Genomic DNA, 16,204 nt, shown 5'->3' on the forward strand with positions numbered 1-16,204 from the left:
GCTGCTGTTGTCCCACCAAGAGTAGAGCAAGTTTGGTTTACATTAAAGAGATGTTTGTCTTTTTATGTTTATGGATAACTGCATGAGGTTTGTCATGTGCAGTATACTTCAGAATTGAACCCATTTTACCACAATTATACTTGTAATCCTGCTTCCTATTGACAACGCAAGTTTAGTAAGAGCAAGTTCAAGGACAACATCAAACTGGAGAAATGAGTTGTGTGAGTGTGGTGAAGTCTATGAAATCATAGTGTATATGGTGTCAGTATTGTTTCTTTCAAGTCTGCTGATGGCTTAATTTCATTAAGGGAACATCAATGCTGATCTCTTGCCAGCACTGAAGGAGAACTTCACCTTCAACATAGGAATTATAGAAGTGAAGTTTAATAATGGAGGAGGATCTCCCTGATTTGAGGATGATTATATAGAAGTTGTCTGCTGAAGAGTTTGGATTGCATATTAAGAAAAACTACTAAAAACTTTTCTGTAAGCTAAAATGCAAATAATCCATAAAATTGACTGATATATGATTTGTGGTCTTAGCTATGAGTTATGAGATGAGTCTTGCCTATTTCTAAATATTCTTATTTTCTATGTTGACTACATTAGAGAAGTTGGCACAGCATGTTGTTCAGAGAAATTGCAACGTGTATATAGTGTAGCAGAAGTGAATAATGCAAAGTGACATGTGATTATACAGTAGAGAACCTTGTTTTGAGCAAGTGTGTTAATGCACATGGCCTTGTTATAGACATTATAACAGTCAATAGCACACAGCATAAAGCAACCTTTCTAGCTAATGGCTCCAGTTTGAACAATGTCACATGGGTTTGTAATGACTTTGAAACCAGGCCAGGTGCTATTGACAAACCCTGTCAGTAAAAAAGGGTCCTACTGCAAATCGCCTTTCACAGTAAATGTGTTGTAATTTGGCTTGTGGAGGCAACATTTTTATTTCTGACTTACTATAAATAGACAGTGTAACTCCATTGCAGCATTTGTGTCTGTTTTCTTATGTATACTTGCACATTGATTTTGTGTATTTGTGCTTCTGTGTATGTACAGTGTGTGTAGGCAGAGCCAGTTGTGTGTGTCTGTTCTGCTTCCTTGTTGCAACACTCTGTGAATTTTAAACTCTACCCTCTGAATTTTTCTGACATGAATCAATTCATAATCTTTTGTGTTTTGTTGTTTGTCTGCTACCAAAACTCTCTGGCTCTGCAGTGTAATTAATATTTGAGTGTGTATGTTTTGCTACGAGGGTGTAATAAACACAGGCCCCTGTGTGTATATTAAGTTACAAAAAATATATCATAATATTGGTAAAACTCAGCTTTGAGAAAGGTCTGTATTCTACATGCTAATATATTTCATCTTCAAGCATGGAGCAACAACAATGTCAATCAACACCAAATTTATAAATTTGAGCTCATTTATTGTGTTCTTTGAATATATTTAATTTAGCCTCTTATCCGGTGTGAATTCACTAATCAAACCTAGTTAGAATAATTAGTATGTACCACTGAGCTGGGACTCAAGTATTATCTTCATCATGTTGAGTCATCTCTGTGTCAGACAGACTGTTACACAATCTGTCACAAAATTGTGTAGGTGTGATGTAATTGTGCAGTTGTGAAGTTGTCAAAGAAAACACCATTCACTCCAACCCATTGAACTGAGAGAACATTGGGAAGAACATTGAGAAACATAACTGGGGGGGGGGGGGGGGGGGTGTTGTTCAGTATAGAGGAAGAGAGTTAAGTTTGATCATTTGGGTTTCCCTAATTTATTATCTTTAATTCTATAAAGTTCTTAAACTAATATTGATTTGAGTTCTATTTCCTTGCACCACTTGTAGAACCCTATTGGACTGCAGCTGAAGCCGCTTCAAGACCCTCCTGTAGAAAATGATGTAAGTTTATCAGTAAAACAATGAATTTTGGGCATTTGGGTTTTTTTTGGCATTGTGTTGGCAGCTGATCAGTGCGTTTGTGCATGCTTGTTTGTATGTATATGTGTGTGTGTGTTCTACAATGCAGGAGGCTTGTACTGAGGGTTGTTCCCATGGGTTGCCAGGGGTGCCAGGCACAATTGGTGCCAAGGGAGAGAAAGGAGACCAGGGCAAGCCTGGTGTAACCCCCTTGGACAGCTGTGAGAGGGTGAGACACTGGGGTGACTGGGGGCATCTTGGTGAAACATTTTCAGCTTCCCCAAATGATTCTCCAATTTCAGAATCATATGAAACGTCGCAAATAATATAGCCACTGTATTTGCTGCTCTGCTTTGATGAATGCAAAATGACAATCCCTCATTTTGTATTGTATTTGAGTTCACATGGCTTGATGGGAGTAGCTATCACTCTGACATAATGTGCCAGCAGTGAGGCATTACTCTGATAGCTTGTTCTGTTGTATGCCTGCAGTGTTTGGAGAGACTGCAGAGTGAACAGGCGACACAAACAGTGGTCAGTTGAGATCATCGGCATATTTTAAGGACATACACATAAACTTATACATGCACAGACTCACATACACAGAGAAGTGTGCGCACATTTACTGGTATTTTATTTCTTTGCTTCATAGGAGGACCGAGCCTGCGCGGGAACACCTGGAGTTCCAGGAATTCATGGATCACCAGGAATAAAGGGAGAGCAAGTGAGTCCGTGTCTGTGTGTCCTTGAGTATAAACAGTGTGTTTGTTATGAGAGTTTGTATTTAAATAACTACACAGACTTTAGGATCAGCTCACTTTCTTTCTTTATTTGAACTACAGGGTTCACCAGGAGAGAGAGGCCAAAGTGGACCACCAGGAATCATGGTGAGGCTTCACCAGAAATGTCTTTTTTTCAACAATTCCAGTTCAGTTTAACTCCTCTGAAGTTTATTTACAGTAAATAAAACAGGCTAAAGTAGAAAGCTGTAATGGTGGACTTTTACCCTGCGATCTTCATTCATTGTATGGATGTGACATGGTATGCATAAGCAAATTTTTGATTGTTGCAGTAGTAACAAGGAACTTTTCCAGTACTTAAATGACATATTCTTTCCAACTTTCTTCCAACTCACTGCTCTGAAGAGTCAGTCATCTGTCAAAACTTTGTTTGAAAGCTATAAAAATTCATTGTAATCACTGCCTTACAGTAGTTTTTCATCACTTTTGTGAGGAAAAAGAGTTTTTTTTTTTTTTTAAGAAGAAAAAGATTTTAGGACAGCACCGCTGGGTTTTTGTCTCTTAAAGCTTCAGATTTCAAGTGACTTGAGAGGAGTTTGTATTTGCCACTTTCCATGGGTTGACGGAGCCCTCTACTGGTCTCAGTGGAAATGTTGTACAATGTGGCCAACACACCAAACTTTTAAATACTGATTTACAATACAGAAACACATAGGAAATGTCTTGCAATGCTTTGTACAATATTCACCTAATTGCTAGGAACACATATCTACTTGAACCCGAAGTGTGAATTGATTGTATTTTTCATCTGTTAGTTTTTTCTTGTCTCAGATGTTTTAAAGTGTTCTTTTCAATGTCTGTCTACAGGGACCCCCTGGTTTCCCAGGTCCTCAAGGCCCATCTGGTTTACCTGTAAGTTTTATTCACACTTCCAAGTCATATATATATATATTCCAATTTTGTGAACTTAACAAACTGTTCTAGCTGTTCCTTTACTGTTCCTTTTCCCACTTGGTCAATTTATCAAAAATGTCATTGTGTAAATATTTTGTGAAAACACCAAAAGTGATTACTACAGTACTGCCATCAATATCAATGTATTTGGTCAAAAATATTGTGATATTTGATTTTTTCCAAATCTTCCAGTTCAATTCTAAGTTCATTTTTAACTCTCCTTACAACTGAGGTCCTACACTACCAATACTGATTAAATGAATGCCAATATGAATGAATGTCAATAATATGTTATTGTATATAATGTTGATGCATCACCGTTGAATTTAATTTATACAGGCTTTGGTTTACAGCAATATAGATATGGGGAATCTTGAGATAATTGATGGGGCAGGAAATAAGAAAAATCTCATTTCATTTTGACTACTTTGTATGATTTTTTTCTGTGAAATATTGGATAGAGAGAGAAACATGACAACAGGCCACAACTAGGCACTACTTTCTATTGGGATTCACAGTCTATGAGGCTTGGAATCACTGGTTAAAAAGTTTATAATGTGATTTTTAAATGTGAAGTGTTAATCCAAAATCAGTAACGATTGCTATCTAATATTTTCCCTGGAGTAGAGCATTAAATGCTCTGTGCATGTATTTACACGGATATGGACAGTACTTGAGTAAATGTACTTTCTCTCTGCTTTAAATATCTGCTCTTTGTTATCTTTTTGCCTTTTCATCTCAAATACAGATCATCTCACTTTTAATTCAAGCAGCCCTTGATTATGCCGCCTTTGCCATTTTGCTATCCCCCTTCCTCTCCGCAGCTCTTTTAATGGAAGTTATTTCAGATGAGGAAACGATTTGGTTGTCTCTTTCTCCAGTTGTTCAATTATTTCCCCGTCTTAGTGATGGAGAGTGGGGCTGCTGCGCGGAGACCCCCCCCCCCCCCCCCCCACCTCCTCATACAGATCTATTGTTTTAGTAGAATGGAGATGCTAAATGGATGAGCTGTGTGAGCGCCGCATGGAATCCATTTGCAGCAGAGTAGCCCTTTATAGCAGGTGTTAGCCTCTGCTGTGTGCACTGGTCTGTCGGTTTGTACTGTTTGTGACATAGATGGAGAGAACTGTGACTCTTGTGCTGAATATATTTCTCATATTCAGTGTTCAGGAAGTTACTCACACCAATCAGCTACAAATTATTTTTTCTTCAGTGTGAACAATTAGTAATTACTTCCTGTAGATTGCAACCCTCAGTAATCACTCTCTAATAAAAGCAAGCATACTACTGAATGGTGTATCTCATAGTGATAGTTTTAAGTTCTGTGAGGTACATTTTTAATGATTTATTCAAAAGAGATAATGCACATCAATAAACAGTTAGCTAACCTGCTCATTTTCAGCTGCAGTTCCCACAGTTTTCTAAGTAATGAGAGTATGTCCACTCTTAAAAGCACCCAGTCTCCTTTGACATTATACAACGTATTAAGTCAGTTTTTTAAAAAACTTCTCATCCTCATCCATCTTCCACTTACAGCAGCTGTTGCTTGGCAACAGACCACACTCTCACAAGCATATTAATATTTTTGTCAAAACAACATTAGGTATTCAATTAATAGACAAAGAAAGATAGGTTTCAATACATTATCACTCAAATCACTCTGTAATGTAAGAGTGATAACAATGTACTGTTGCTTAGTAACACGTTGTACTACTTTTCTTGGTTTGTATTTTGTTTGTGTGATTGAAGACCAGAATTTAAAAAGACAAATTACTTTATGATCTTTGCAACAGAACATTTGAACCTGAATCTACTACAGGAAAGAAGAATGAAGGAGGGAAGAAGCAAAAGCTGGACTGTTCAGCCTATCGTCATCACAGGCCTAAATCTATAGCATCATAGAAGTATAGAGCAAAGGGCCATATAAAATGAAGGCAATCTCAAAGGGATATAATACAAGCCAGTTAGCTGTTTCCTCTCTTTGATATTGACTTGCCTTGTCCTTGGTTCATTTTTTACCAGGGGGAGTCTCTCTTCCAGGCATACATGTTATATCCTCTCCTTCATTTTCTAATCATCCTTCACTCCTATCATTTTCAGGGTCAGCAAGGTGAGCGTGGGTCATCTGGACTCCCGGGAATGAAGGGCGAGCAGGTAGGCGTCTGCCAATCAATTTCCCTGAAATTATAACATGTAGAAAAATAATTGGTTTCCCCGTTTGATTGATTGTATGATCCTTACCTCAGGGCCCGCCAGGGACATCGGGATATCCAGGAACCATGGGACCACCTGGACTGCCTGTAAGTTACTCTTGCCGCCTCATTATAACAGAAATATGAGATTGACAACAATCTGACATTTTTAATGGATGGATAGGTGGTTACACTGATATGTGACCTGACATTGATTAACTGCCCATTTGTATTTGTCAGGGACTGAAGGGTGAACGTGGAAGCTTGGGCAACACTGGTCTGAAAGGAGAATCAGTAAGCCACTACACTGTTTAATACATAGTATATATCTTTAATAATGTGTCTGCAGCTTGCGTTGGATATTACTGACCAACATTTCCTCCTCTGCTGCAGGGTTCTCCTGGTACCCCTGGATACCAAGGAAAGCCTGGCACACCGGTCAGTATTTAATTTTACATTTGACTCAATATTTAGAGCCTTAATCATTCATTTATTGTTGCAAAATTTAATAACTGAGATTTGTTTCACCATTGAGCCATTCTGTATCTGCAGGGTAGTAAAGGAGACTCAGGAGGAGAAGGGCCTGTTGGACCCAAAGGGGATCAGGTATATACACACAGTTGTGGTAACTGTGTTACTATTAGAATCCAATGACTGTGGTATTATACGTAGTCATATGTCATATCTATTTTCTATTTTCTTTCAAGGGCTTCCAAGGGCAATCAGGTTTCCCGGGACCACCAGTATGTAAATGATTTGGCCTTCTCTTGCAAATTGTTGCTTTTGAAATCGTGTGCACTGACTTTGTATGTTACCGTATGTGTTTTTAGGGTATACCAGGTCCCCCTGGCAAAACTGGAAGGGAAGGACTTCCTGGGCTCAAGGGTGAACAGGTGAAACACATTCAGCTGTTTCAGATTTTTGTTGCATCCTCAAAAATGAGCCATAATGACCTAGTTTTTCTCTTTCTTAGGGCAATAATGGCAACCAAGGCTCTCAGGGACCAACTGGAGCCCCAGGCTCACCTGGCTCTCCAGGGCTGATGGTAAATGCACTTGATATTACAGTATATTATCTAGATTTGACCTATTCCAACCTATATTACCAGTCGAACTTTTAGACACACTTTGTAATTTCAGTGAATGGGAAGATATGTCCAGTTTTGACTGGTACAGCATGTGCAAACTGTATTCCACTCTGAATCCTAAACTGTACCCCCTGTCTGTATTTGCAAGGGCCCGCCTGGCATTGAAGGACTGGATGGAAAAGATGGAAAACCAGGGCTGCGGGTAAGTTACACATACTGTATATGTCAGACATGACAACATACAAAATAATACAATTAGTATGCCCTCTAAAGTAAATATAAATGGTTTATGATGTGACAACACTGTAGTTGAAGTCTGGTTAGGTTTAAGCACAAAGACCACTTGGTTAGTATAAGATCAAGACCATAGTCTTGGTTAAAATGATCACTTGAAATGTGGTTACAACCTTTGTACCACACGTTGTTTTTTTTTTGTTTGGTTTTCATTTGCAGGACATTTTCAACAGTTGAAACGGTTTTTTTCAGTTGTTTTTCTTGAGAGGACAGGCTCTTGCAAGCTTACAGTTGTTGACCTTTGACACTGACTGTCTATTTCTTTGTCAGGGAGATACAGGCCCAGCAGGCCCAGCAGGACCACGAGGAATCCCAGTGAGTTATCACCTTTATGACATGATATGATTCTTTATCCAGTACATAAACAACATAAATTATGGATAAGCTTGAGTTAGTAATTGCTTGTATCCATTTGTATTGAGAATATCCACTCTGAAAGCATGTACCCATGGCTACAGAGTTGCATAAAATGACAAAGCAAACCTTCATTTCATTGTCTCAAATCTCAAAGTCTTAGCCTGTGTTTTCAGTTTTATGTACTGAGATTTTTAGCCATGCTTGCTGCATGGCTGTAGCAATGTCAGCCTGTTGGCCTGTCGGTCCACTACTTTTGACAGACATTCATGGTCCCCAGAGGTTGAATCCTGATGACTTTGGTTATCTCCGTTCTTGCCGTGCTAAACTTCTGTTTACCCAGTACTTGACAAATAATACTTGATAAACTTTACACTTGCTAAACATCACAATGTTAACTTTGTCACTGTGAACCTATTAGCATGCTGACATCAAGCACAGCCTCACAGAGTAGCATGGCTGTTGACTCTTACATTAAGCACGATCAAAACAGTTTGCAGTATGCATACTAAATACTAAAAAAAAACCTTGATTTTTAAACATGGCTGGACACTATTCTTTCAAATGTAGAAGCTACTCACAGCTGGATGAAATTCAATATAATTGTGGAGAGTGATAAAACATTTTCAGGAAAACAAAATAAAAACATTTTCAGGAAAATATGTAGCTTGGTGGCATTTTGAAATCATAGTTTGATTGTCTTTGCACAGCACATACATGCACTGTTTCCTATACTGTACATAATATGTATAAAACAATGCACAGTAATATATTGATTTCTTGTGTATTAATTGAGTTGAATTGTGCAGTATATTTGTATACAACTAGTATGTTGTGTCGAAGCGGGACACAGCGCAAATGCTGTTCCTTTAAATATTCACAACAGCATTATTTCTCTCAAACATGTTTGTTCCTGTGGATGCAATGATAAAGACATACTTTTTATACACTGCTCACCTTCAGATTCAGCAAAGTATGCACAATCTGTATGAGTAAACCTTTTTCACCTAAAACCTACCTGAATTATTTGGAGACTGTGACTGTGGATTAAAATTTATCTGAGTCTGACCTGCTAAACATCACCTTAAGCAAGTTAGCATGGTGGTGTTAGCATTTAGCTCAGTTGACCTTTTTATAGCTACATCGACAGTATCCCATGCAAATAAGCAAAGTGTGACTTTGCCCAGTTGGCACTCAATACCATGCTTATTAAATCTTGTAGATGTCACTGGTGATGTGACCCTATTTGAAAATTCTATGCTTTCAATCTTTTTGTAAGATCTTTTTCACTTTTTACCAGATAGTGATTTTCACACACTTCAATGAAGAAACGAGTTGCTGCAGCTCTCCTTCCCTCTCCTCCCTTTTTTTTTATTTCTGTCTCTCACTCTGTATCTCAGTTTGTGTTCTACCCAAGGGCAGGTGTTCAGGATTTCAAAGACACGTCTGCCTGTTCTTTGGCAGCCTCGACTGAATTTTGATACTGTACCAATCTCATTCTCTTTGATGTCCCTCCTCAGGGATTCAAAGGGAAAACTGGTCATGTTGGCTTCCCTGGACAGAAGGTTAGTACACAACTCATTGCTTTACCATCACACTATGTTGTCTGTTTGTCTACTTACAGTTGCTACCTCTTGCTTGTGTATTAGGGCAAACTGATAATTAGGAAGACTAATGTATTACTGTTATAAAGTCTTTTACTTCATCTATTACCATTTCATTACTCTCTCCTCTTTTTAGGGTGAACCTGGACCTACAGGTCCAAATGGATCACCAGGCAGACCAGGACATGATGTGAGTATTTTTGCTGTCTACAATATCATTACCAGAGGCCAATTTATATAAGCATTACAGAGCACATCAATAAACTAAGCACAGAAGCCCAAAGCAGGTGTGTATTATTAGAGGCATTGTAAACCTAGAGCTTTCTAAAGGTCAAATCTGTGACCTTTCCAGGGTGATCCCGGAACCCAAGGAGCTCAGGGACGACCTGGACCCCCTGGCCACGTTGTAAGTTAATTGCCCTTTAACCATGGCCTGTCCATTTCTGTTCTGTTGATATTGTAAAAATGTTAGTGTGCTAAACATGAATAATGTGTTTATTTACTTTCCCTAACAGGGTTCTATCGGTCCAGCTGGACCTCCAGGACCTGCTGGTCCATCAGGAGTGGTAAGAGACACATATGATCATTATACTTTTAAAAGAACAAAAGTTGGATCAGTTTAGCTGAATCTTTAACATTCACAAGGGGAATGTGGGCTGTTTCAGCAGCAAGTACATAAAAAGATAAATAATGAGCACTGTACTATACAAACAAATGAATATGAGTAACATTAATAGTGATTCTAGTAAATAACCTTTAAAAAGCTGTACAAACTAAACACAACAAAGAAAATAGACGAGCAGAGATAATGATATGACATATTCATTTAAAGATTAACAATTTAAAATGAATGTGCTCTAAGAAAGTGTCCCCACTTGAAAATTATGCATTATCAGCTATTCATTGTTTATGTATGGGCTTGTGTGTGTGTGTGTGTGTGTATGTGTGTGTGTGTGTGTGTGAGAGCGAGAGAGAGAGAGAGAGAGAGAGAGAGAAAGATAGTGCGAGAGAGTGGAACAAGATACAATTGAAATTCTGTCTTGCTGCCAGAATTGCAAACAATGAAAGAGAGTCTAAATTCTTCCTTCCCTTAATCTCCAGGGAATAAAGGGAGATAAGGGCCAGGCTGGAGAGAGGGGTCCTCCAGGAATGGGTGGACCTCCAGGATCACCCGGGTACCCAGGGTCCATGGTTAGTACTGCTTAACAACCCAAAATGCATGTGTGTCTAATGTCAAATTTAATTATACATAATTTATACTGCTTAACTTTTCTCTTGTGTTGTCTTTTAGGGAGAACCAGGCAGTGATGGCCCTCCTGGTAAAGATGTGAGTAATGTCTGGGTGTAATGTTTGTTAGATTATAATGGAGCGAGATTGATGTAGAGATGTATATTTCATTCATTGATAGATATTTCTTACTTTGTTTTGACAGGGAGTGGCAGGCATACCAGGGGATAACGGACAGGTTGGTCAAAAGGTAAGAGCCAACTCAGCATGGCACAGTAAATTACACTGTGTGAGTGTGTGTGTGTTGTCTAAGAGAGTATCTCAACCATCCATTACCATCCATTACGGCAGACCATCTCAATGCAGCGAAATGTACTCTTTCTGTATCTTTTAGCTCATTGAGACTTGGGCTGACAGGCTCGCTCTTTTCCTTTCTGCCTCTACTCAGTACACGCACTTAACACAGTCATCAGTTCACTAACCCTCTGACCCTCCCACCGACACTCTCCTTCCCCCTTACCTCACATCACCCCTCCCAAACTGTTGGCTGGCCACATGATAGTCATCTGTAGCTAGAGCCTATTGGATCTGTCCTTAGACACAGGCTTACAGTAGGTGGACACAGTGATATAGTTATTCTCTGTCTATGGGATAATGCTATTAAGCATGAGGGGAGATGCTAGATGAGGCTATTTGTCACGCTGACAGGACGGCATTGTCAGGGTTTTAGCTGCACAGAAGAGGAGAACAGAGCAGAAAGACAAGAACGGACTCCTCTGTTCTTCTCCCTCCTCTCTATTTCAAGAGCCGCTTGTCTGTCGGTGACGTGTAAACATTAGACGTCCATTATGGGCTGCTTTGTCCTCGATAAATCACTGTCACTAATGTAGCGGCACTATTTTCTGAGTGAATTTACGCAGCCCGAGTGGTGGGTGCTGTTGTGTGGAAAGTGAGATATAGTCAAAAGCCCTCTTCTTATTCTCTGGAAGCAGCTCAATAATGATCTTTATGCTAAAATCACAACAAAGCAGAAAAAGCTATTTAGCGAACCCTGAAAAAAAAAAAAAAAAGTTATTAAAGGAATATTACAACATTTTGGGAAATTAGTCTTCCTTTTTCTAGCAGACAGTCATATGAAGACTGATACAGCTCTCATATCTGTTAAATATGAAGCTACAGCCAGCAGAGCTTTACAGGTGTATACTTAATGTACAGAGATGAAAATGGTATGGATCTTCTCATCAAGAACCAACTTTTTTGTTGAGAAATGTTCACTTATTCTCAAAGCAGGTCCTTAATTGAGTTGTAGTAAGTGATCTGAAGCTTTCAAGTAATCATAAAATAGATAGACCATGCTCATATTTGGCCCATAAAGGAAAAAAGCTTGTAGTATAAACAGTGATAATATGCAATTGGTACTGTGATGAATGGATGAATGATATTTACACACTCTGTACATACAATCGACATGACTGACAATATCTTTTATCTACTACCATGACCTCCTCTTAGGGAGAGCCAGGGTCTGCGGGCCAGAGGGGACCTCCCGGGGAGAGAGGTAGACCGGGGCCCCCTGGTGGTGGATTAGGATACCACTCCAAAGCTGAACAGCCCATGATTGGCCCAGCCGGACCCAGAGGAGAGAGGGGAAGCCCAGGCTCAGCGGGAACCCCCGGCCCTCCTGGACCTTCAGGCATACCAGGAAATGATGTGAGATAGACACTTACAGCACAGCACAACACATTTATACCAACTCCAAAACATACAGTGTGCAGCTTAGTTGTGAAAAGAGGTGATGATGATACACAGAGCAGTGGCCAGGGGCGCTCACTAGTTCCATCTGTTCTCGTAAATAATGAATTTTTTCATTATCTACCTTGATTGATGTTTGCACTTTTGCTTATCTCTTTGTTTCGCTGTCATTTCACAGGGTGTAGTCAATTATGATGAGATCAAGAACTTCATCCGCCAGCAGGTCGTTAAGATTTTTGACGGTGAGGACAATGCTAATCTCTGGAATTGCACATTGTTTACTATATGTACTGCTATAGTTTTTAGTCTAGAGCAAAATTTTCTTCTTTTTTAAAGAATGATTCAATTTCTCCTTTGGGACTGAGCTTTTATTGTTTGCTATCCCATATTTCTCCTCCCCAGAGAGAATGGCCTACTACATGTCTCGCATGCAAATGCCAGAGTCGGTAGCATCCCCAGGTCGGCCTGGGCCCCCAGGGAAAGACGGTGTTCCTGGTAATCCTGGAACCCCAGGGGCACCTGGTCTCCCGGGACAAATAGGCAGACAAGGCCGGCCAGGATCTCTAGGACCCCCAGGTGAGTCATTTAGTTATAGTTATAATTAGAAGCACCATGGCAGTAACATAAGTGTCATCATTAACTTAACACTGTCAAAACTGGTAATTATCTTTAGGACCACGAGGACCCAATGGAGAAAAAGGAGATAAGGGTGTTGGGGAGATGGGAGATGTTGGACCTCCAGGAGCACCAGGTAATGTACTCCACTAGTCCATGGATCAGTAAAACTTGTGTTTATGTGACATTGCAGCTTAATTTTCATTTGGGAATAAGCTAAAATAGATTTTAGATTTTTTTTTTTTTTTAAGTTTAGGCATTCAAACATTTGAATTGCAATTTCAGTTATAGTAAATCCTTTTTTCTATCAAATTTTCTTATGGTACTTACATCTGCAACAATCCATAATGTTCTTTCATCACAAGCAACACCTTACACTAAAACCCTTCTGACAGAGTGGGTTAAGATCATAGTACATAAATGATGCAAATTGCTTTAAACATAAGTGTTGTTGATTTGTAATTGCCAGTATGATAAAAACTATTTTTTCATCATTCTTAAATTTTCTTAATTATGAGCTAGATTCATGACTCTTAAATCAACATTTGACATTCTTTAATCACAGCTAAATTAGCAAATCTGCATTAATTTCTATATCACAAAAAACTTAAAAAGCATATTTGACAAACACAGTAATTTTTTTTTTGCTAAAAGACCTATGTCATTCTAGTGTTTTTATATTAAATATGAAGCTACAGCTAGTAGCAGCTAGTAGTCAATAACCACAGCTTAGCACACATCATGTGTGAACTGCCTCATTTCCCAGACAAGCATTATATGAGAAACCTCACGTAGATGGAACTTAGATTAATACTGATTTATATTACATTTTTGTCCAAATGAGTTTTTGTCTGTTTATGATCGGTAAGAAATCATAAATTATCTTTTTAAATGGGGTACAGCGCCATTAAATTTAACAGTATGGTAACATAGGTTTTTCTGGGCAGTAGGAAACAGTTGAAGACTTTATCTGATGATATTTAACTACATTTAACCAATAAAAATGTTTAAAGTTACATACATTTTTTTAAGCTATTTCCAATCAGTCATTAGCACACGGGTGACTGTAGGCCAAACTACACAGTCAAACTGTCATGTTTGTGTTGCTGCCTTTAAATTCAATGAAGTTATCAAACAGATGTGCCATGTTTCACAAAGCAGAACTCTGGTTTAATGAAATCACATAAAAATTTCTTGTATGTGCTGACTGGCTATGTTTCACAATGTCAAACATTAGCTGAAATTTAAAAAGAATAGAAGTCATATGCTTATCATTACATCCCCTTTACTTACAGGTGTCCCAGGACCCCAAGGCTATGGTAAAATGGGACCCCCAGGCCCTGTTGGCCAGCAGGGCGTTCCTGGAGTCCCAGGCCCTCCTGGGCAGCCTGGTACGAAGGGACATGATGGCCGGTGTAATCCTGGAGACTGTAGGAGCCATCAAGTAGAGTACAGCCCCAAGGGCCCACCTATGAAGGGCCCCTGGTAGAGGGCTAAAGGTGAAAGGTGACAAAGACCATGACCCAAAGTTGTTCAATCTGACCACGAGATGAAAAAAAGGACCTGCTTTGTTGTTGATTTGTATAGATTTAGCCTCACAGATTTCTACTGTAGTTCTGTGCAAAAATCCACAATTCTTTTCTAAGGACCCCGCTGGAACTGAGGCCTGAAAAGACAGACCGGCAGCACTTTTTTACTGCGTCACTCTTTTTCCCTGTGAATGCTAATTCATTGACACATTACTGACTCTTATTTGGTCTCACCTCTTTTCTTCCTGCTTCCCCTGTCACTGTGTTTCACTCCTTTGTACATTTTCAAACAACCCAGAGGAGGTGACAAGAATCACAATCAGTATTTTCTTCTCCTTGATTAAGTCTGGCCTTTTCTTTTTCTTTCTTCTGTAGAATCTGTAGAAAGAGAACACACAATTATTGTGGCACTTTGCTTCCACCTCTAATATCTTTCTTTCCTTCTCGCAAAATCAGATTCGGACTGCATCCTATGCATTTCTAATATTTTGTCTCAATGCTTGAGGGGTGATATAAAGTATTTGAATTTGATTTGTAAGAAAATAATCCCAGAAATCGATTTTACCTCTGTAGAAACAGATGTCAAAAATGTGCATTCATACCCTGTTTGATTGATTGACTGTTTTGTATATATTTATATTTATATATAGTGGCTTTTTATACTTTTTCAAAACATTTACTAAAAGGCATAAGTATGGCTAGGCAATTAATTTTCATGGTCAATGGAAATACCGCAAATAAAAAAGCCAAAGGGATGTTTTTTTCTGAGGTCTATAAGCTTTAAAAAAGGAATCATGTGTTTAGTAAAAGACAAATTATTTATAGAAGAAAATTGCGTTTACGTGAGAAAGCATATTGGCTTTTGTAATTATGCTAGAGTTCATTTTGTGTCATTTTAACTCCAGGCTTTTTTTGGAATTACAGCCATTTTAAACCATTGTCTGATTTTGTATTCCAAAGTTTTATTCCACTTGTTCAAGAAAATATGAGCAATAATTGAGCCCAGGTACATAAGGACGACGAAAATATAATATAATGCATCACAAACTGCTTACTGTATTTTTGGGTTATCTGTTTTTTATGTTGTATATGGAAGTCTATGGAGTTATAAATCATTTCCATAGTTAAACCCTCACTTGAAGAACCTCTGGTTTAGAACTGTCAGCTGTGGTCACACTTTGTTTCTAACAAGCACACCCATGCAAAATGTTGAAGTTAAAACTGAATGAAATTGTTGTTCAAAGAGGCTGCATCACATTGTCAAATCATTGTCAAATCAGTGTTCTCATCAACTCTCCAGCCTGTGTATATGTTGTTTTGTGTCATATGTTGTTGTTGTCCAACCCATCATGTGCCTTACATATGCTGTTTTATTAAACATTTGAGGAAAAGAAAAAAAGATACATTTTGAAAGCAGAACAAGTGTGGTTGTTTTTCATTGCATGTAATGTAATGTGTGCTTTTGGATAGTACGTATATATATGCTCATGTATAGTGGGAACTTTTGGCAACGGTGGAAGAATGTTGACAAAATGCTGAGCATCTGCAGCTTTGGAAGTGTGGGAGTTTATTTACATGCACTAATAGATCATTTTAATTGCTACTATCAAAGATTTGAAATAGAATGAATGAAATGATGAGGAGATGAAAGGGATGAGCCTGACTAAATGAGTCTTTTTCCATTTCCCCACATGATACAGAAGAACATTAGATTTTACAAAAGGTTCCTTTTTATTGGTTTGGGTTTACCTGAACAGCCAGGAGGAAAAAAAAACCCTTTTTACAGATGATTATATAAAGAACAATAAATAGCTTCTGTTGATGAACAAATCAGTCATTAAATCGCTGACACCCTGTAGAAAGTTGACAGTGGCATAGGAAGCCCATTCGGACTGTAACTGATTAGTATTGAGAAAAGTCAGTAT

At 38.6% G+C, this 16,204-nt stretch overlaps 1 protein-coding gene across 1 annotated transcript in view; it reads left to right on the plus strand.

Annotated features, from left to right (window-relative positions):
* The window catches only part of col16a1 (collagen, type XVI, alpha 1), a 63,382-nt gene extending 47,694 nt beyond the window's left edge, over positions 1–15,688 (plus strand). The window contains exons 42-69 of the mRNA XM_053334138.1: positions 1,859–1,912; positions 2,040–2,159; positions 2,423–2,464; positions 2,583–2,654; positions 2,773–2,817; positions 3,538–3,582; positions 5,725–5,778; positions 5,871–5,924; positions 6,057–6,110; positions 6,210–6,254; positions 6,369–6,422; positions 6,524–6,559; positions 6,647–6,709; positions 6,790–6,861; positions 7,052–7,105; positions 7,468–7,512; positions 9,072–9,116; positions 9,292–9,345; positions 9,508–9,561; positions 9,671–9,721; positions 10,257–10,346; positions 10,447–10,482; positions 10,589–10,633; positions 11,896–12,093; positions 12,314–12,377; positions 12,538–12,711; positions 12,809–12,886; positions 14,046–15,688. Coding sequence (XP_053190113.1) covers positions 1,859–1,912; positions 2,040–2,159; positions 2,423–2,464; positions 2,583–2,654; positions 2,773–2,817; positions 3,538–3,582; positions 5,725–5,778; positions 5,871–5,924; positions 6,057–6,110; positions 6,210–6,254; positions 6,369–6,422; positions 6,524–6,559; positions 6,647–6,709; positions 6,790–6,861; positions 7,052–7,105; positions 7,468–7,512; positions 9,072–9,116; positions 9,292–9,345; positions 9,508–9,561; positions 9,671–9,721; positions 10,257–10,346; positions 10,447–10,482; positions 10,589–10,633; positions 11,896–12,093; positions 12,314–12,377; positions 12,538–12,711; positions 12,809–12,886; positions 14,046–14,239 — 1,992 coding nt within the window. The 3' untranslated portion in view covers positions 14,240–15,688. The remainder of the gene's footprint in view (positions 1–1,858; positions 1,913–2,039; positions 2,160–2,422; positions 2,465–2,582; positions 2,655–2,772; positions 2,818–3,537; positions 3,583–5,724; positions 5,779–5,870; positions 5,925–6,056; positions 6,111–6,209; positions 6,255–6,368; positions 6,423–6,523; positions 6,560–6,646; positions 6,710–6,789; positions 6,862–7,051; positions 7,106–7,467; positions 7,513–9,071; positions 9,117–9,291; positions 9,346–9,507; positions 9,562–9,670; positions 9,722–10,256; positions 10,347–10,446; positions 10,483–10,588; positions 10,634–11,895; positions 12,094–12,313; positions 12,378–12,537; positions 12,712–12,808; positions 12,887–14,045) is intronic.
* Positions 15,689–16,204: the final 516 nt, after the last annotated feature.

Source organism: Scomber japonicus, chromosome 15 (genome assembly GCF_027409825.1).
Source record: "Scomber japonicus isolate fScoJap1 chromosome 15, fScoJap1.pri, whole genome shotgun sequence".
NCBI lineage: Eukaryota > Metazoa > Chordata > Actinopteri > Scombriformes > Scombridae > Scomber > Scomber japonicus.